General features: G+C 46.7%; 1 protein-coding gene across 1 annotated transcript; it reads left to right on the top strand.

The window, feature by feature from the left end:
- The first annotated feature begins 1,394 nt into the window (after nt 1-1,394).
- PSMC6 (proteasome 26S subunit, ATPase 6) lies at nt 1,395-19,693 on the top strand. The gene is made up of 14 exons (XM_083737137.1): nt 1,395-1,556; nt 6,020-6,099; nt 6,362-6,401; nt 6,718-6,770; nt 7,237-7,304; nt 9,516-9,630; nt 10,504-10,591; nt 12,278-12,339; nt 12,439-12,562; nt 13,943-14,004; nt 16,054-16,174; nt 16,269-16,349; nt 18,446-18,517; nt 19,197-19,693. Exons 1-14 carry the CDS (start codon nt 1,472-1,474, stop codon nt 19,313-19,315), a joined length of 1,170 nt encoding a protein of 389 aa, XP_083593263.1. The 5' UTR covers nt 1,395-1,471; the 3' UTR covers nt 19,316-19,693.
- The last annotated feature ends 1,587 nt before the right edge of the window (nt 19,694-21,280 follow it).

Raw genomic sequence — 21,280 nt, 5'->3', positions numbered from 1 at the left:
TAATTTATGGACCTAATAGGTATCTAAAGCCATTTGCACATAACAGTCCATGCAGAATGTAGGCACCCTGTATATAGAAAGGAGCAAACCAGTGATATTTGAGGGAGCAGGCTAGCAGGCGGGGGCCATGACTTACATCATGGGAGCCTACACAACACAAAACACGGTTGCTGTAGGTATGTTTTATTTCTTTTTTTTTTTATCTTATATTTTGGAAATGTACATCCAGGTTTTTTCCCCCTTTAATTTTTTGGGGGGGAGGGCCAAAAGAGTGGAGCCCTAAGCTACAGCTTGTTTAGCTTATACGTAAATCCGGCACTGGAGGTTTCTTGTGCCTGCCTTCTGAGTACATGCGACCAACTTCTCTAGAACGCATTGCAATATGGCTAAAAATGATATTGCTCAGACAATTGCTTACGGGATGCAAGGAGGGATGCTTTCGACGGCTATTCCAATGCCCTTTTCGCTAGAAGGAGCTGCTTTTGAAACCCCAGTGAGAACCTAAGAAGAAGAAGAGCCCGCTGGATCAGACCCTCTGGGGAGTCCTTCCAACTCTACTCTTCTGGTGATTCTACCATTCTACCCTCCCAGCAACCTCAGGCAAACGCCTTGACCTGAAGCAAGCCAGTCTTTAGCTGCAATTCACACACTGCAAGCGGGTCAGACTAGATGGCCCCGGGGAGCCCCTTCAAAATAGACAATTCTCCCACCCGCAAGGTCACCTCCTTTTCAGGGCGGGGGAATAACAATTTATTAATTTCCAAAAATAACATAACGATGGAAGAAAAAATAAAAATAACCACACTACATAAGAAAAACAAAACAAAACATTATAAACAAAAATTTAAGTTATAATTTTGCTTGACTTCCCTTCACTCCCCATCTTGGTTCCATTAATAATAATAATAATAATAATAATAATAGTAATAAAAATTATTTATACCCCGCCGTCCCCAGCCAGAGCTGGACTCAGGTCGGCTAACAGCAGTAAAATTACAGTAAGAACATAAAAGGAAAAAAAACACCAATATAAAATACAGGTTAAAATACAATTTAAAATGCAGCCATTGTTTACTGCTTGTTTATATTCTTAGCAATCCAATTTTAAACCTTCTTCATCTTATTACAAGTGACTTTTAAAAGTTACACTAATGTAAATATCTATACACAAAGCTTAAAGGGTTTGCATTAGATTATACATATATTTTAAATTCAAAGTCCTCTTTCTTTCTGGGCTTTCACGTTAACCCGCAAGGTCGGCTCCGAGCCGGCAGGGGGAGCTCTTCAAAGGCCGCTGGCCGAAGAGCTGCGGGAAGAAGTCTAGGGCCGGCGGATGAGCCATAGAGAGAGGAAGCCCCTCCTTCCCTCCCTTTCTTCGGTGCATTTCCTCTCCCGGCGTCCCTCGCGGCGCCCGCGCGTGCGCAGTGCCCGCCTCCCGGCCCAGAGCCGCATCGGCTTCATCATCATCATCATGGCGGAGCCCCGAGACAAGGCGCTGCAGGACTACCGCAAGAAGCTCCTGGAGCACAAGGAGATCGACGGGCGCCTCAAGGAGCGTGAGTGGCCGGGGAGAGGGGCCGCTTTGTCGAGGCCGGGCCTGGCAGGGAGGGGGGGCTTCCTAGGCCTCATTCCCCTTCTCTTTATTTGGCCTGTATTCCTATCCGAGAACAGGAAGAGCTGCTACGGAGGCCAGGGAGTCTCGCGCCCCAAGGGGGTTGGGATGGATGGCCCCTGGGGGTCCCCGACACCCCGCCTTTTCCCTCCAAGGAGCTCTACCTAGTACAGCAGTACCTCGGGTTACATACACTTCAGGTTACAGACTCCGCTAACCCAGAAAGAGTACCTCGGGTTACGAACTTTGCTTCAGGATGAGAACAGAAATCGTGCTGTGGCGGCGCGTCGGCGGCCCATGGATGGGGAGTTTGTGGGTCTCCAAATGATGTTGGACCAATTCACACCAGCCGCGCCCAGTATGACGTATGGTCAGAGTTGATCTGGTGGGCCACAGCTTCATCACCCTGATTTGAGTCTCTTAAGCACTTCCGGAAGTGTGATGCCGTAAGCTGGGAGCGTTGGGCTGATGGGAACATAAAAAGCTGTCTTATACAGTGGTACCTCGGGTTACATACACTTCAGGTTACAGACTCTGCTAACCCAGAAATAGTGCTTCAGGTTAAGAACTTTGCTTCAGGATGAGAACAGAAATCGCGCAGCAGCATCAGCAGCAGGAGGCCCCTTTAGCTAAAGTGGTGCTTCAGGTTAAGAACGGACCTCCGGAACAAATTAAGTACGTAACCAGAGGTACCACTGTAACAACAACAACAACAATTTGTTATTTATACCCTGACCATCTGGCAGGGTGGGCGGCTTCCAACAAAAGATTAAAATACAGTAGTCCATCAAACATTAAAAGCTTCCCTAAACAGGGCTGCCTTCAGATGTCTTCTAAAAATCTGGTGGCTGTTCTCTTTGACATCTAAAGAGAGGGCGTTCCACAGGAAGGGTGCCACTACCGAGAAGGCCTCTGCCTGGTTCCCTGTAGCTTTGCTTCTCGTAGTGAGGGAACCGCAAGAAGGCCCTCAGAGCTGGAGCTCAGCATCCAGGCAGAACGATGGAGGTGGAGACGCTCCTTCAGGTATACAGTGGTATCTCGGGTTAAGTACTTAATTCATTCCGGAGGTCTGTTCTTAACCTGAAACTGTTCTTAACCTGAAGCACCACTTTAGCTAATGGGGCCTCCTGCTGCCGCCACGCCGCCGGAGCACGATTTCTGTTCTCATCCTGAAGCAAAGTTCTTAACCTGAAGCACTATTTCTGGGTTAGCGGAGTCTGTAACCTGATAACTCGAGGTACCACTGTACTGGGCCGAGGCCAGTCTAGCTGCTGCATTCTGGATTAGTTGTAGTTTCTGGGTCACCTTCAAAGGTAGCCCCATGTAGGGCGCATTGCTGTACCTAGGACAATGACGGCGAACCTTTTAGAGACCGAGTGCCCAAACTGCAACCCAAAACCCACTTATTTATCACAAAGTGCCAACACTGCCATTTAACCTGAATACCGTACTGCAGTTTTAGTTACAGGTAGGCAGCCGTGTTGGTCTGCCATAGTCCAAACAAACAAACAAACAAAAATTCCTTCCAGTAGCACCTTAGAGACCAACTAAGTTAGAAGAAGTCACCAGACCTAAGATACACTGAAACACAAGTCACCAGACATAACGGTCTGGGGACTTCTCTTTCAGTGTATCTGAAGAAGTGTGCATGTACACAAAAGCCCATACCAAGTCTCTAAGCTGCTACTGGAAGGAATTTCTTAATGCAGTTTTAGTTTACGGGAAAACAACAACTCATACATTAACCTATTTTCTTTTAAAAGAAAAACACAATAAGAAAGCTTTTAATGATACAAACAACTCTTTATGGAAAGGTGAAAGTTTGCATTACTCTTGTTTGGGAAATCACGAAAAGGGAATTGCTCCCAGATAACATGGCCGTTTTGATGATTTCCCTTCAAGAAACACTTCTTTGGGAGATTTTGAAGCAGAAGCTGAATGGCCATTTGCCGTGGATGCTGTCGTTGAGATCCCTGCATTGCAGGGGGGTTGGACTTAGATGACCCTCAGGTTCCCTTCCAACTCCCCACAATCCAATGATTCAATGGCTAGCTCACCGGGCTGCACTTCTAAAGCTCGCTCATGTGGGAGGGAGCAAAATGCTGCTGGGCTTACTGGCAGTTCTGCACTGAGGTGCTTTAAGACAGCGGAATGGAACGTTTTAAGTTTCTGCTGCAGCCCATGGGTGGCAAACCGGCTACTTGCGCACGCATGGCTCTACTCAGCGCACATGCTGCCCCTACGAACTCTGTGCTGGGGCGATGGCACGTGTGCCCACAGAGAGGGCTCTGAGTGGCCCCTCTGGCACACATGCCATAGGTTCGCCACCACTGTCCTAGGTTGATAGAGTTGGAAGGGACCCTCTAGGGTCATCCATCCCAACCCCCTCACAATTTCAACTAGCATCACACATGGCAGCAGATGGCCGTCCAACCCAGGCATAAAAACCTCCAGAGGCTACAAGCTCCTCAGTTAGATGCATCTCTGGGTAGGACTATGAAGCCTTGGAGAGCTACTTCAAGTTGCTGTTGGCAATAAAAATAAGAATAGTTAGTTGAGAATCCTGATGGGTTGGGCTGGATGACCCCCAGGGTCCCTTCCGATTCTTCTTTGTTTTGGTTTTTATTAAAGGTTTTCTTGTGTCACAAAGGTACCTACAGCGTCTGCTTCCAGCTGATAAGAGGTCTTTCTACAGATCATTCATATTCAGTGTGCAACACGTGATGTTATAGACAACATTTACATTGGGGGAGAAAAGAGGTGGGGAAGGAGACATTGAGGGGAGATGAAGTAAGCTTTCATTCTTGCATATAGTGCATGTGTAAGGTTTTTGTGTCAGCGTCACCTGGGCAGGCTGTATTTCCGTTTACAGTGGACGCTCGGGTTGCAAACGTGATCCGTGCGGGATGCATGTTGGCAAACCGTAGCGGCGCGTCTGCACACATTCGAGTTGCAATTCAACGCTTTTGCGCACGCATGACCACCAAAACCCGGAAGTAACCCGTTCTGGTACTTCTGGGTTTTGACAGGTCCATAACCCAAAAAAACACAACCTGAAGCGTCTGAAGGTCAAGGTATGACTGTATTGGGTTTTGTTAGCAGTGAGAGAGATGGGGGGCAGGGCACGGTTGGTTGCCTATAGTTGACTGCAGTGGGTTTTGTCTTGTGTGAGAGAGGGGGAGGGGACTGCTTCCAGTTGTGTGATTCCTACCCTGCCATTTCCCTCCAAGGAGCTCATAGACTCCTAGAATGTAGAGTTGGAAGGGACTCCAAAGGCCATCTAGTCCAACCCCTTGCAATGCAGGAATCTCAACTAGATCATACATGGCAGATGGCCATCCAACTTCTGCTTAAAAACCTCCAGAGGACGAGAGTTCACAACCTCCTGAGTTGGATGCCTAGCATCTCCAGGTAGGACTCTGAAGCTCCAGAGAGCTACCGCTACTCTCTGTTGGCAATACTGAGTGAGATGGAGCAGCAGTCTGGCTCAGGATAGAGGGCCAATTCCTACTTTCCTGTGCTCCTCTTGGAATGCCTTCACCTTGGCTAGTAGACCTGCCTGGTGGAGGAGGTGCTCTGAGAGATCCCTGTTTTCCAGCTCCCCCCTTCAGCAAAAAAGCAGGTGGTCTTGAGACGCCCCTTATGTGCTCTCACTTAGCATGAAAATGTGATTGGGGGGGGGGACACGCTTTCTATTGGATACTGTCTGTCTCAAGAGACAATGGAGTGTGCCTCTGGAGGTGAAGTCAAACCACTGGAGAATCACAGCACCTGTTGTGGCTGCAGACACCGGTAACTTGTAACTGCTGTGTCCTGCAATGTTTTTACTGCATTTGCAGCACCAAAGTGACCTCCTTGGGACATTAGCCTGGGCAATGTGTATGGAGGTCCTGAGCTGCCCAGACAACAAGACCCCCCTCTCGGCCTCACTGATGTGGTCCAAAGGAAAGCAGAGGAAGACATTTGCTGCTAAAGCTCCATCTGTTCCAGTCGGTTCCTTTTGAAAGGCGGGGGTAGGGCGAGAACCTGTGGTCCTCCACATGTTGCTGGACTCAAGCTTCCAGCATCCCTGGCCATTGGCCCAGCTGGGTGCCACAGGGTGGAGGGTCACAGGTGCCCTAAGTCCTGCCTTGCTTTCTTTTCCAGTAGAACTTGCTTTCATATAAGTGTGCACAGGATCACAGCACACATTGGTTAGCAAAGCATCTGTGAGGGTGATTATGCCACGTTTATTTGATCGAGGGGCGGAGAAATCAATGTATAAAGAAGCTCACTTTCTAATCTGCCTTGTGCACATCTGAAAATAACATTTTTCAGCTCCTATGTGATCTTTTTGTCCGAGGGGGGAAATGGAACACTGATTTAGAACATGCATAACAAGCTTTTTCAATGTTTTATTGTCTGTAGTAAGGGAACAGCTGAAGGAGCTCACCAAGCAGTATGAAAAATCTGAAAATGACCTCAAGGCTTTGCAGAGTGTTGGACAGGTGAGTGTTTATATATGGATAGGAATGTGTCAGTAATTGAGCCATTTGGGTGGGGTGCCTTAGCATCTCCAGTTTTTCTTGGGTTAAATGGGTATTTTTCTGGGGCTCTAAACAGTTTATTAGATTTCCATATGCGGGTCTAGACTCAAAACGTCTGAGGGTACTGTGGTGAATGAACTTCATGTCCCTCTGTGGGACTCAGAGAGGCAGGGTTCTTGATATTGGTCAGTAGGTCTAATATTTTTTCTTTTTTTTTAAACAGATTGTTGGTGAGGTTCTTAAACAGTTAACAGAAGAGAAATGTGAGTTCATTAAGAGGGACATTTATTAGTATATTTAATGATTGTTTTATTAATTTACTGGTGTATTTAATGTTCGTTTTGTTAATTTTGTAAGTTACATTTATGCCACATTTCAAGGCATGCTGCCTTCCCAAGGCAGCAGGCAAAAGAGGACGCTGACAAAATAATTTAACAAGGCAAAATGAAAAGCCAAGTATGAATAGCATCAACGCTGGCGCATACAGCGCTGTGAAAATGTTTTAGCAACATGTTCTTTTGCAGCCACAATTGCAGAAAAATTAAAATGCTGCCATGTTCTTTCTTTTGCTGCTTCCAGTCATTGTCAAAGCAACAAATGGACCAAGATATGTTGTCGGCTGCCGTCGTCAGGTGAGCATCCTGCGTTTGAGAATATGGGTCTTGGTCTCTCAGATCATAACTCAGATGTGCACAGATGTTAAGGCTGTAGCACATGCCTGGGCAAATATGTCTTTTTGACACTCAGTTCGTTCTCCCTTTGGTGAGTGCCGTAAATTGCTTGTGAGAGTGTGGGCTGGGAGAGATATTGTTGTGATGGGTTACTATCCCTGTCCTGAACAGCACCCCTTGATACTTTGATACTTTAATTGGCTTAGATTTCAAATAACTTCGGAGAGTAAAATCTGTAAAATGGGGCCAGTTCATATCAGAAAGCTGGCGAGTCACCTCATTTGGTTTGGATTCAGCTCTGGATCTGACAGTGCCCAATTACCAGTGTGGTCGGAGCTGTCAGTTTCTGACAGCACCATAAGAAACGACTTCTTCTACACTTAGCTTTCCAAATCTTAACAGTTGGCTCCTTTCCTTTTGCATTCAGCTCGATAAAAGTAAACTGAAGCCTGGGACAAGAGTTGCACTGGATATGACCACCCTAACTATTATGAGGTAAGGTCTTCTCATCAAGTGGGCGGGAGGGGAGAGTGGGATGGAGGAAGCGTGCAGTGGAGCTACTGCAAAGTATTGGCCACAGAAGCATTTGCAGCAGTTCTCAACCTGTGGGTCCCTAGATGTTGTTGGACTACAACTCCCATCATCCCTGAGCTCTGGCCTTGCTAGCTAGGGGTGATGGGAGTTGTACTTCAACATCTGGGGATCCACAAGTTGATTTAGGGGCTATAAAAACCCTTTCTTTAAAGGGTATTTTTTTAATAAAAAAAAAAATCTGTGTTTCAAAGTCCCACTTGCTATCAGTGCAGAAACAGAACTGGGCATTCCAAACCAAGGGCTAAGATGGAGTATTTTCTTACTTGATTAAATTCCCAAGAGTATTGAAGCATTTGCTTGCACCTCCTTCCTTTGGCATCTTGATTTGGTACGGTGACTGTCAGGGAACTGCCATCGGAGGGACAGGTGGTGGACAGGCTCCAGGAGAATAGGAGAGAATCTGCAGCAGAGGAAGGAACCAGCAGGGGGAGTACAGGAGTCACAGCGGAGGGGAGGCTCTGGGATGCTTCTAGTGAGAATAGCGAAGAGGTAACAAGACCCCCGTTAGGAACTCCCACCCTTCGCCGGAAACTGTCACGCAGAGAGTCACGAAGGCGCATGTCCGTCAAACAGCTTTTATGTTGGCGTAAATTCCGTAGACGCCCACTGTCAGATTCTACCAGCGACTGACGGAGTCATGCTTTGGGGGCTCCGTTAGTGCCTCGGTTTGGATGACCAGCCAAACCCCAGAGGGATCAAGCTTTTACGCACAAGCAGCTCACTATCCCATCACAGTGACCATCAGAACGGAAAGCAGAACCAGTTTTCTACAAAAACTCAGTGCGTCGCTGCACTTGGTGTGCCAATCCGGGAATAAAAGTGGGTTATAAAGCATATTTGGTGAACAGGGTAACATTAAGCTTTTTGGTTCAGGAGGCACAGTATAAATTACTTTTTTTTTTTTGGCACTCAGCTCAAAAAACGTTTTCAATACAGTGGTGCCCCGCAAGATGAACGCCTCGCAAGAAGGAAAACCCACTAGGCGAAAGGGTTTTCCGTTTTGGAGGCGCTTCGCAAAACGAATTTCCCTATGGGCTTGCTTCGCAAGATGAAAATGTCTTGCGAGTTCCTGCAGGTTCCCCCCCCTTTTCCTAAGCCGCTAAGCCACTTATCAGCTGATCCGCTGATAAGCCGCTTAACAGCTGATCCGCTAAAAGCCGCTAATAGCGCTAATCCGCTAAGCTGTCAATGGGCTTGCTTTGCAAGACGAAAAAACCGCCATACGAAGAGCTTCACTGAACGGATTAATTTCGTCTTGCGAGGCACCACCGTAATACTATTTAAATTTTGGAAGCACAGTATTCCTAATGCAGGCCTTATCCGTGTGTGGTTGTGTAGAGATGCCAGAAAGCTCAAGATTATTGGATGCACATTACAACTAGTAATACCAGACATAGGGAGAAATACCATAAGTTTAAACTAAATGCTAATCTTCATTAGCATCACAGAAGGTATTAAAAATAGCTGTAAAATTTGGTGGTGGTTTTTTTAATATTTGCAAAGATGACATGAAGAGACATCCCCCCATTAAAAAGAGTAGTGACTGAATCAGCTGATATATATGTTAACCAATGTTAAATAAAAACTTATTCATTTTCTAGGCTCATAGAGCAGGGCCCAGCAATTTTTTAAAGCCGTGGGCTGGTCCACCGTCCCTCAGACCATATGGTGGGCCTGACTATATTTTGGAGAGAAAAAATGAACGAATTCCTATGCCCCACAAATAACCCAGAGATGCATTTTAAATAAAAGGACATATTCTACTCATCTAAAAACATGCTGATTCCCGGACCATCTGTGGGCTGGATTGAGAAGGCGATGGGGCTGGATCCGGCCCCTGGGCCTTAGTTTGCCTACTCACGTTCATGGAGTTAGATGGGTTATCCAGTCCCTCCTCCTGCTTATTGCAGGATTTCCCATGACAGAAGGTAACGGCATCGTCCCTGACTGAATGCTACCCAGCCTATTTCTTAAATATCCCCAACATGTAGAGCAAGCTTACTCGGGTATCTTCGTTTTTATACGTGGCTTAGAAACTGTGGGTGGGAAGTTGCCTTAGAGGGGCTTTAAAAATCAGCGGGTGACATCAGTTGTATGGCTTCTCCAATTTAGATATTTGCCAAGAGAAGTTGACCCCCTTGTTTACAACATGTCTCATGAAGATCCTGGAGATGTATCTTATTCCGAGATTGGAGGATTGTCCGAACAAATCAGGGAACTAAGAGAGGTAATTGCCTGATTCTTTATTGGTCTGAATGATGGATATGTTTACCTTGCTGGCAGGGAAGGCATTTAAGTCTTTGGTACAATTTGGTCGTAGCGTTGGGTTTCAGAACAAGCATGCACACTTCTTCCCTGCTGTCAAGCCAGTTCCTCTTGCCTTTCCTGATATCCTCTAATCCTAGATTGGTGCGATATCTAAGTTGGGCAGCATTGAACAAATCATTGCTGGCCTTGGTAGTTTAGCATTAGTTTCTGCTGGCCAGCTGTGGATTCCCTTCCACCATCAATTTATCGACACAGAACATTGAGCAGCTCAGGTTTTATGTAGGATATTCGAATTGGCTTACACACCATTGCACAAAAGTCTTGCATACAACAAAAAGTAGCACAGACAATTGACTTGTTTTGGAGTTGTGTTCACCTAGTTTTAGAGTAGACCCTTTGTAATCAATGGACAAAACTAAGCTAGGCCCATTCATTTCAGTGGGAATATACTGAACAAACATAGTTGAATACCACTAAATTTCAACCATGGTTTCTTTAACAAAACTCTGAGTTGACACAAAATTGTCCCACGGTTGTCCTTACCTGCCTTTGAGATGGCCAGACAAATCATGGTTAGGGAAGGGTGGCAGGTTCAGACATAGTGAAAACAAGCCAAGGTTTGTAAACTAGCAAAACCACAACAACATGGTTTCAGATTTTGATTTGTAGATGGGCAAACAACCCATGGTGAAGCTATGTTTCGGTGATCAAACAAACCATGGTTAGTAAACTATAACTTGATAAAACCATGGTTCAGCGTTAACATGTGAGCCAGGCCTTTGTATACCTTCTGTTGTGAATCCAAGGCATGATTTGTTACTTCTCTTTGCAGGTTATAGAGTTACCACTGACAAATCCAGAATTGTTCCAACGTGTGGGGATTATACCTCCCAAAGGCTGCTTGCTGTATGGCCCACCAGGTTGGTGTCCTTGGTCTGCTTGCCTCTTGACTGCTGAACAAACAGTATGACTCTTGGGAGATTTCATTCCGCATCAACTGCTCTGTGACAATATTCCTTCAAGTAGCAGTGGGGTGGGTGGGTGTGAAGTGGGGGGGGGGGCGTCACATTTTTAGGAGCCAGCAGATAGAGTACTGAAATGGAGGTGTTACATTTGAAACACCAGCATTGTCGGAGATATTCCAGCCCTGTACAAATAATGCAGTAATTTCGTCTCTCTTAATCCCTTTTGAAATGCTGTTTGAATCCCATTATTCTATACATTTTTAATCACATTGTTTCGTAGAATTTATATGTAGCTTGACTGTAAAAAAGACAAAAGAACTCATGGCAGTTGTGCCTCTATTGTCCAATGAGCTCATAATAGCAAACATGAGTTTTTCCCCTTTTCTCTTCAAAACAATCTTCATAGAATCTTAGACCTCGAGGATCATCTAGTCCAGTGTTTCCCAAACCTGGGTTTCCAGCTGTTTTTGGACTACAACTCCCATCATCCCTAGCTAGCGAGACCACTCAGCAGGGATGATGGAAATTGTAGTTTGAAAACAGCTGGAGACCCTAGTTTGGGGAAAACTGACCTAGTCCAACCCCTTGCGCATGCCGTTTGTGCATGTGCGGATTGCGATTTAGTGCTTCTGCGCATGCGCAAAGCGCATGTGATGCGTGCACAACTGCCAAAACCCGGACGTAACCCGTTCCATAATCTATAACTCAAAAAAACGCAACCTGAAGTGGCTGTAACCCGAGGTATGACTGTATAGGCCACATTTTCTTCCACTTCCTAGCCAGCCATAAAAGCCACCCCAAGAATACAAGTTTTAAAACCAAAACAACACACCTATTCTTCTCACAGGAATAGCAGAGGCAGAAAAAACATACCGTATTTTTCACCCTATAGGACGCACTTTTTCCCCTCCAAAAATGAAGGGGAAATTGTGTGTGCGTCCTATGGGGCGAATGCAGGCTTTCGCTGAAGCCTGGAGAGCGAGAGGGGTCGGTGCGCACCGAACCCTCTCGCTCTCCGGGCTTCAGGAAGCTATCTGCAAGCCTTGGGAGCCGGGCGCGACTTCCCGCCGGGCTCCCAAGGCTTGCGGACAGCAGCCTGCAGCCTGAAAACCAGGGAGCGCAGCGGAGTGCACCCCGGGCTTCAAGCAGATATCCGCAACCCTGGGGAGCCCGGCGGGAGTTCCCGCGGGCTCCCAAGGCTTGCGGATAGCAGCCTGTTCTGGGGGCTGAGGTTGGGGGAAGCCCGAGCTTCCCCTGTCCCAGCCCCGCGCCTGGGGGGGAAATAATTTTTTTTTCTTTATCCCCCCCAAAAAACAACAACCTAGGTGCGCCCTATAGGGCGAAAAATATGGTAATTAAAGGTAGTTACAGTCCAACCAATAAGCATCAATCCCGGAAGGCCAGTTAAACAAGATAGAAAGTCTTAAACCCTATAATGCAGGACTGATAAGGCTTAACGGGCAGACTTGATTAAGGGGCAGGCTCACCCGGAGGGCATGAATGGAAATTTTGAGCATGGGCATCTGGTCAAAGGTCTACACTGCACCTGTAACACAATATCACTTTGTACATTTGTTTAAATGTATACTTCTTGCCACTTTTTTTCACTGCTTCTTGATGCAACGTGTATCGTCCACACAGGTACGGGGAAAACTCTCTTGGCCAGAGCTGTTGCCAGCCAGCTTGACTGCAATTTCTTAAAGGTAAAACAATTTCTTTAAGATTCCTTTCCAGAATCTTAAAGCAGACCTGTTTGATCTGCAGCAGCGGCCGTTCATGCTACCTGTAACAACTTTCCACAGGTGGTGTCTAGTTCCATTGTGGACAAATACATTGGCGAAAGCGCCCGGTTGATCCGAGAGATGTTCAACTACGCCAGAGATCATCAGCCCTGCATCATTTTCATGGATGAAATTGACGCTATCGGTAAGGCTGAGCAGCTCAACAAGAAGCCCATCAACCTTTCACCCCCCCGCCCCCCCCCCATCAGCTGCCCAAAGAACTGCTCTGCAGTTTGCCTACACGTAATGTAGCTGATGGGACGCGGGTGGCGCTGTGGGTTAAACCACAGAGCCTAGGACTTGCCGATCAGAAGGTCGCGGTTCGAATCCCCGCGACGGGGTGAGCTCCCGTTGCTCAGTCCCTGCTCCTGCCAACCTAGCAGTTCGAAAGCACGTCAAAGTGCAAGTAGATAAATAGGTACCACTTCGGCAGGAAGGTAAACGGCATTTTCGTGCCCTGCTCTGGTTCGCCAGAAGCGGCTTAGTCATGCTGGCCACATGATCCAGAAGCTGTACGCTGGCTCCCTCGGCCAATAAAGCGAAATGAGCACTGCAACCCCGGAGTCGGTCACAACTGGACCTAATGGTCAGGGGTACCGTTACCTTTACCTTAATGTAGCTGATACAGCTTTCCTATAGGTGAACAAGAGTCAATACTAAAGAGAGGCAGGAAGGGTGACTGTGCCAAAAACCTTTACACCAGGCATGTCCAACGTCTGTTTCCGGGGCCGAATTTGGCCCACTGATCAATTTAATCTGGCCCCCGTTGGCAGTTCACGTCCTTAAAAAAAAAAAGCTCATCAACTTTGGTCAGCCCTTATGCATGTTCGCTTCATCAGATCTGGTCCTCTTTGCAAAAAAAAAGTTTGGGCACCCCTGCTATGCACCAAACACACGAGAGCAGATGTGGAGGACCTTAACCCCAGGGGCCAGGCCTGTCTCTGGTCCTCAGGACCACACGTTAGATGCCACACTCCTCGCATTTCCTGATTTGCCCTCTTCCTCGAGAGCTTTTTGCTTGTCCTTGCTTCCGGGTCATGTGGCCAGCATGACTGAGCCGCTAGCTTGGCAGGAGCAGGGACCGAGCAATGGGAGCTCACCCTGTCACAGGGATTCGAACCGCCGACCTGATCGGCAAGTCCTAGGTTCGGTGGTTTAACCCACAGCGCCACCCGCGTCCCCCTGGAGCTGTTTACTTGGAGCTTAATGCAGTATGTCAGTTGGACAGGGGCTGAGGGTAACTACCTGAAAGTAAAACTAATTTACTCAGGTAAGTACCTGAAAAAGGTAATGTCTCCCCAAGACCTTCTGTTACCCAGAAGTTGCTTTTGAGTGATCTCTTGAAGGGAACCTTTCACACCCCCTTTCTGTTCTTCTCTTTTGCCTAGATTCTATACAGAAACCTTGCACCTCAGCTTGCAACTTGACTTTTTAACTCCCCTCGCTCCTTTCAGGGTTTGATGAACCACCCTGCGTGGTGACCAGGGAAAGGGTCTGACTTCTTTCCCGCTGATTTTCTCCTTAGGTGGCCGTCGTTTCTCGGAGGGCACGTCAGCTGACAGAGAAATTCAGAGAACTCTAATGGAGGTAACGCTTCTCTGAACTGGAGCCGGTCGTCTTTCACGTGTACACAAACATCCTTGTAATCCTAGGCAGGCAGCAACAAATGTGAGACTTCAGGATCAGTTGCTAAGACGAAATAGCTGAATGGTGATGTTGAAATTGTTTGCAGCTGTTCACCACTGGTGCCTCCTGAAATCATTTTATGTGAGGAGGTCTTTTCCTTGGAAGTAGACAACACCAAAAGCTGCACGTAGTGAACATAAAGCAACCATTCTGTTTCTGAATTGCAGTCCCATCTCCATGTCTAGACTAGAACCTTGGACTAGAACCATGTTCAAGACTAGAACCTTCACACGTGTCCTTTCTGAGTAAACGATAGAGCCACTGTTCTCCTGGATCCTAAGGTTATGTCTCCATTTCAGCCTTGTTTAGGGAAGTTTTTTATGTTTGATGTTTTGTCGTGTTTTTAATATTCTGTTGGGAGCCGCCCAGAGTGGCTGGGGACGCCCGGCCATATGGGTGGGGAATAATAATAATAATAATAATAATAATAATAATAATAATAATAATAATAATAATTTTATTTATACCCCGCCCTCCCCGGCCAAAGCCAGGCTCAGGGCAGCTAACACCAGTAAAATTACACTAAAAACATAATAAGGGAAAAAAACCAATTTAAAATACAGGTTAAAATACAATTTAAAATGCAGCCTCATTTTAAAAGTAGCCCATAGATCAAAACCATAAGGGGAGGGAAAACATAAGGGTCAGACTGAGTCCAAACCAAAGACCAGGTGGAACAGCTCCGCCTTGCAGGCCCTGCGGAAAGATGTCAAGTCCCACAGGACCCTAGTCTCTTGTGACAGAGCGTTCCACCAAGTTGGGGCCAGTACTGAAAAGGCCCTGGCCCTAACTGAGACCAATCTAGCCACCTTGCGACTTTGGACCTCCAAGGTGTTGTCATTTGTGGACCTTAAGGTCCTCCGTGGGGCATACCAGGAGAGGTGGTCCCGTAGATACGTGATAAATTCTTCTTCTTGTTGCTGCTGCTGCAGAACAGAAAATGTTTATTGGATATATGGGGGGGGGGGGACTGTGTACACATGAAAACGTTGGCAGCATTAAGATAAATTCCAACAGTGTAAACAAGTTTTGATGGATGTATTAATGAAATGCCGAATGGTTTAGTTTATGGAAATAATGCAGGGATTTATGATATGCAGATTGAACCGTGGAAAGAGGAGAAGGGAAGTCATTGACATTTTAAGGTAGTTTGATGAATATTTTGAATTGTAAAATGGGAAACTTAATAAAAATTATACACAAAAAAGAAGAGTTGCAGAACGCAACAGCTCTGATAAGAAGCTGCCTTATACTGAGTCTAATAATAATAATAATAATAATAATAATAATAATAATAATAATACATTTTATTTATACCCCACCCTCCCCAGCCAGAGCTGGGCTCAGGGTGGCTAACACCAATAAAATTTCAGTAAAAACATAATAAGAAAAAAAGAAAAAGAAAAAAACAATTTAAAATGCAGGTTAAAATGCAGCCTCATTTTAAAAGTAGCCCATCGATCAAGACCATAAGGGGAGGGAAACATAAGGGTCAGACTGAGTCCAAACCAAAGGCCAGGCGGAACAGCTCTGTCTTGCAGGCCCTGCGGAAAGATGTCAAGTCCCGCAGGGCCCTGGTCTCTTGTGACAGAGCGTTCCACCAAGTCGGGGCCAGTACTGAAAAGGCCCTGGCCCTAGTTGAGACCAATCTAACCACCTTGCGACTTCGGACCTCCAAAATGTTGTCATTTGTGGACCTTAAGGACCTCCACGGGGCAGACCAGGAGTACCATACTATTTGTCTGTTCAGCTCAGTAGTTCAGACTGGCAGCAGCTCTGAAGGATTCCAGGCAGGGATTATTCCCAGCCTGAAGCTGGAGATGCCAAGACAAGACTGAACCTGGGACCTGCTGCATAGATGCTGCCCCACACTGCTCTTCTCAGCCCACTCAGTGGGGCAAGTTCTTTGCCGATTAACCAAAGCTTTTGTTTTCTCGCCACACGTTCCAGTTGCTGAACCAGATGGACGGATTTGATACTCTGCACAGAGTTAAAATGATAATGGCTACAAACAGACCAGATACTCTGGATCCGGCACTGTTGCGTCCTGGAAGACTGGACAGGAAAATCCGTGAGTATTGAGTTTCTGTAGGGCCGGCATTGGTCTGTGCCTCCCCTTCGCTTGCGTACCTTTCGAAATTAACATAGCTTCTCCCTCCTTCTAGATATTGACTTGCCAAATGAACAGGCCAGGTTAGACATACTGAAGATCCACGCCGGACCTATAACGAAACATGGGGAAATAGGTAAGTCCCCAGGGCTTCACAGATGCATCTGGGAGGGGGCTGGGATTTGCATATTCAAGTCTGTTTCCTGTAACAGATTGTAAATTTCCAGGGTCTTCTGAAGCAAAATTTTATAATAATAATAAAAAATAATTTTTTATTTATACCCCGCCCTTCCCAGTTCAGAAAACCGGGCTCAGGGCGGCTAACAACAAATTTAAAACACTTAATTGATGCAACAAAAAAAAGCATAAAATACAGTATAAAACGTGAATAACAATAAATTCAGAATTCCAAAATCAATTTGGTGGGGGGAGGGATCCATCCAATAAACATTCGATGATCACCAGGGCTAGCTGGCTAAGTTAGTCCTATTTGGGCCAGCGAGGAGACCAGGGGAGAATTAGCTGTGGGATCCCAGAGCGGGTAATCTTCATAAAAAGGGGAGGGGGAGGGAAGGAAGGGGAATAAGTTCAAATTGAAAGCCAGGCGGAATAGCTCTACAGTGGTGCCTCGCAAGACGAAATTAATCTGTTCCATGAGGCTCTTCGTATAACGGTTTTTTCGTCTTGCGAAGCAAGCCCATTGACAGCTTAGCGGATTAGCGCTATTGGCAGTTTAGCGGCTTTTAGCGGATCAGCTGATAAGCGGCTTAGGGAAAGGGGGGGAAACCCGCAGGAACTCGCAAGACATTTCGTCTTGCGAAGCAAGCCCATAGGGAAATTTGTTTTGCGAAGCGCCTCCAAAACGGAAAACCCTTTCGTCTAGCGGGTTTTCCGTCTTGCGAGGCGTTCGTCTTGCGGGGCACCTGTATCTTACAGGCTCTGTGGAAGGAAGTTAAATCCTGCAGGGCCCTGGTCTCATGGGACAGAGCATTCCACCAGGTCGGAGCCATCACTGAGAAGCAGACCTTAATAACTACAGTCCATGAAAGTTTGTGCCATCATAAATTTGTTGCTCTTTAAGTTGCCACAAAATTATTTCGGTTGTCCTGTTCACAGAAGGATGTTGAAACTGCCCCCCCCCCCATACTGCCCAGATCTGAACTTGGCCCTCATGGTGTGGAGGAGATAACAACCTGGCCCACCAGCCGTATCTGTTTCCCACTCGTGCATTGCACCATACCGACCCACACTTATTTTTAGTGCTGATGGAATAGTGAAGCTGGCACAGCCAAAGAAACATTTTGTTATGGTGGCATCATAATAGTATGTTGTATCAGGTTGTCTGACCTGCTCCTGATCTCTCTAGTGAACTCCAGTTACAAAAACTGAGGCTGCTGAACAGACTCTTTGGGTGTCGGGTTGCTTGTTTTTTGGGGGGGGGGACAGGGGAATTGAGGGGAATGTTATTGCTGTTTTTTATACAGTGGTACCTTTATTCTCGAACTTAATCCATTCTGGAAGTCCATTCGACTTCCAAAACGTTTGAAAACCAAGGTGCAGCTTCTGATTGGCGCTGGAAGCAGTGCTGACAGCCAAAACGGACGTTCGGCTTCCGAAAAACGTTCGCAAACCGGAACACTTACTTCCAGGTTTGCGGCGTTCAGGAGCCAATTTGTTCGTCAGCTAAGCCGTCCGGGAGCTGAGGTTCCACTATATTGATTTTGTGTGTCTTTATTTTGATTAATGTGGAGATAGTTCAATTTGATTGTGTACCTTTTAATGTTTTATTTATAGTTTATGACTACTTCTGTTGCATTTTGAATTATGTTACTATTGTTCATTTTGTGAGCCACCTTTGAGCAAGGTTTTAACTATGGAAAGACGGCTTGCAAATAAAATGATGAACGGGTGGGAGTAAGATTAGCCTTCTGGGTCAGTCCAGCGACCCATCTAGTCCAGCCTCCAGTTCTCACAGGGGCCACCCAGGTGCCTATGGGAAACCTGCGAGCAGGATTCGGGCGCAAGAGCAACACTCGCCTGCTGTGGTTTCTGGTAACTGGAATTCAGAAGCTTTGCTACCTCTGAATGTGGAGGCAGGGCAAAGCCACCCTGGCTAACTTGTTTTCACATCAGGACTGCTGCGTCAGTCCGAAGCGAAGAGTTCTGATTTTTGCAACAGGTTTTTGCTCTTAGTCCACAATTCCCATTAACCTAGGAATTCTTCTTTTATAGATTACGAAGCAATTGTGAAACTTTCCGATGGTTTTAATGGTGCTGATCTGAGAAACGTATGCACTGAAGCAGGTAAGGAAACGAGATCTTTGTGACATCACTTTCCATTTTCCTGATCCCTTGGAGACTTATTAGTAAACGTAAAGGGGACCCCTGACCATTAGGTCCAGTCGTGACCGACTCTGGGGTTGTGGTGGCGCTCATCTCGCTTTATTGGCTGAGGGAGCCGGCGTACAGCTTCTGGGTCATGTGGCCAGCATGATTAAGCCACTTCTGGTGAACCAGAGCAGCGCATGGAAACGCCGTTTACCTTCCCGCCGGAGCGGTACCTATTTATCTACTTGCACTTTGACGTGCTTTCGAACTGCTAGGTTGGCAGGAGCAGGGACCGAGCAATGGGAGCTCACCTGGTTGCGGGGATTCGAACCGCGACCTTCTGATCGGCAAGTCCTAGGCTCTGTGGTTTAACCCACAGCGACACTCGCGTCCCGGAGACTTCTTATAAAGCTCAAATAATTCATGATGTGTCATAGTTATGGAAGGAGGAGCATATGCATGGCTATAGCTCCTGAAGGGGCTATATGCATCTGCTATAGCTCATGAAGGGGAGCCTTAACATGCTTGTAGGGTCTGGATTACGATCGTAACGTTGCAATTAAAACTGAAGCACACACAGTTGCCTGCACGAACCAGATTGCACCCCTTTCCTTCTGTCTGACAGCTTGATTCCAAAACTCTTGTGTCTTTGCAGGGATGTTTGCCATTCGTGCCGATCACGACTTCGTGGTGCAGGAGGACTTCATGAAGGCTGTTAGGAAAGTTGCCGACTCCAAGAAGCTGGAGTCTAAGTTGGACTACAAGCCCATCTAAGCATGACCACGTGGTTAATGGCTGGCTGAGACTGCATGGGAAAATATGGGGCTTGCGATAGGTGAAATGAGAAGCAAAAGTATCCCTTGATTGTGTTTTTATTACAAGTGTCTGCATTGCGCCAGCCAGCTCGCCAGCTGTTTGTATTAGTGGTGCTCCTGCTGCTGGGAAGCTCATGGCAGCACCCTGAACCCAACATGGCCTTTGTTACATCCCGTTCTTAAGCGCAGAGCAACATGTGTCCTCGTACGAGAACCTTACGGAAACATACAGCTGGTTTGGTTCGGCAGATTGTAAGGCAGTGCATTTCTTATTTTATATCATTTAACTCCCCCACCCCTTCCCATTGAAGAATTAAATAAAAGTTGTTTAAATCCAGCCTCCTTCGTCTGTTTTTTCCACAGTTTACTCTAGAGCAGAGTGGTTTTTGGCCCCTCATGATACAGCTTACCAGCATCGTGTTCAAAATCTGAAAAAGGCCTTCATTTTCTTTATACTAGTGTTTCTTCTTGTTGTTTAGTCGTGTCCGACTCTTCTTGACTCCATGGACCAGAGCATGCCAAACATTTCTGTCCACTGCTTCCCACAGTTTTCCTCAACTTCATGTTTGTAGCTTTCAGAACACTGTCCCACCATCTCGTCCTCTGTCGTCCCCTTCTCCTTGTGCCCTCCATCTTTCCCAACATCAGGGTCTTTTCCAGGGAGTCTTCTCTTCTCATGAGGTGGCCAAAGTCTTGGAGCCTCAGCTTCACAATCTGTCCTTCCAGTGAGCACTCAGGGCTGATTTCCTTCAGAATGGAGAGGTTGGATCTTCTTGCAGTCCATGGGACTCTCAAGAGTCTCCTCCAGCACCAGAATTCAAAAGCATCAATTCTTCGGCAATCAGCCTTCTTTACGGTCCAGCTCTCACTTCCATACATCACTACTGGGAAAACCATAGCTTGAACTATACAGACCTTTGTTGGCAAGGTGATGTCTCTGCTTTTTAAGATGCTGTCTAGGTTTGTCATCGCTTTTCTCCCAAGAAGCAGGCGTCTTTTAATTTTGTGGCTGCTGTCACCATCTGCAGTGATCATGGAGCCCAAGAAAGTAAAATCTCTCATTGCCTCCATTTCTTCCTATTTGCCAGGAGGTGATGGGCCCAGTGGCCATGATCTTAGTTTTTTTGATATTGAGCAACTGAGATGAAGCAAGTTGTTAAAACACACCAAAAATGAAGGGTTGTGTGTTTGTTAAGGCAGGCAAACTCTGCTTGGCGGAGCTGCTTGGCTGGGATCCAGCCTGTGGGCCATGAAGTGACCTATATTTACTGCCCTGAATTGTGCGCGGAAACGCATGGATGATGGAAACGGGTGAGCGTAATATACGGAGCATACTTGGGATTGGATGCTGAAATCGGGGACTGGGTTTGATATCTGGAATGAGCAGAAGCCGTTGTAACAAGGGCAACAGATACATATGGGGGAAAGTGAATAGTTAGGGGCTGTTGGGTCTCCCTTTGGTACCATACTAGGATTTGATGGGGCCAAATGTGGAAAGAGCCAGGAGACAAAAGGAAGAACTTGTGTTCATACATAGTTAAAGAAATTCGCTCCCACAAGAAGTAGCGGTGACCAGCATGGATTATTATATTTATACAGTGGAACCTTGGGTCCTGAACTTAATCCGTTCCAGGAGTCTGTTCAATTCCTGAAACAGTTCGGCCACCAAGGCTCCTGGAGCCAATCAGAAGCCGTGCTGGGCGTTTGGCTTCCATAGAACGTTCCAAAACCGGAACAATTAGTTCCGGTTTTCGTTCGTTCGGGAGCCAGAACCTTTGGCTCCCAAGGTGTTCAGGAACCGAGGTTCCGCTGTATACTGCCCTATGCCCACAGGTCTCTGGGTGGCTTACACATCACTTGGGAAGAGAGGCGAACTAATAGTGTACAGTGGTACCTCTGGTTGCAAACAGGACCCGTTCCGGAG

The sequence above is a fragment of the Podarcis gaigeae genome (genome assembly GCF_964106915.1).
Source record: "Podarcis gaigeae genome assembly, chromosome: 1".
Classification (NCBI taxonomy): Eukaryota; Metazoa; Chordata; class Lepidosauria; order Squamata; family Lacertidae; genus Podarcis; species Podarcis gaigeae.
Note: the sequence above shows the minus strand (reverse complement) of the source record. Positions and strands in the feature narration are given on the sequence as shown.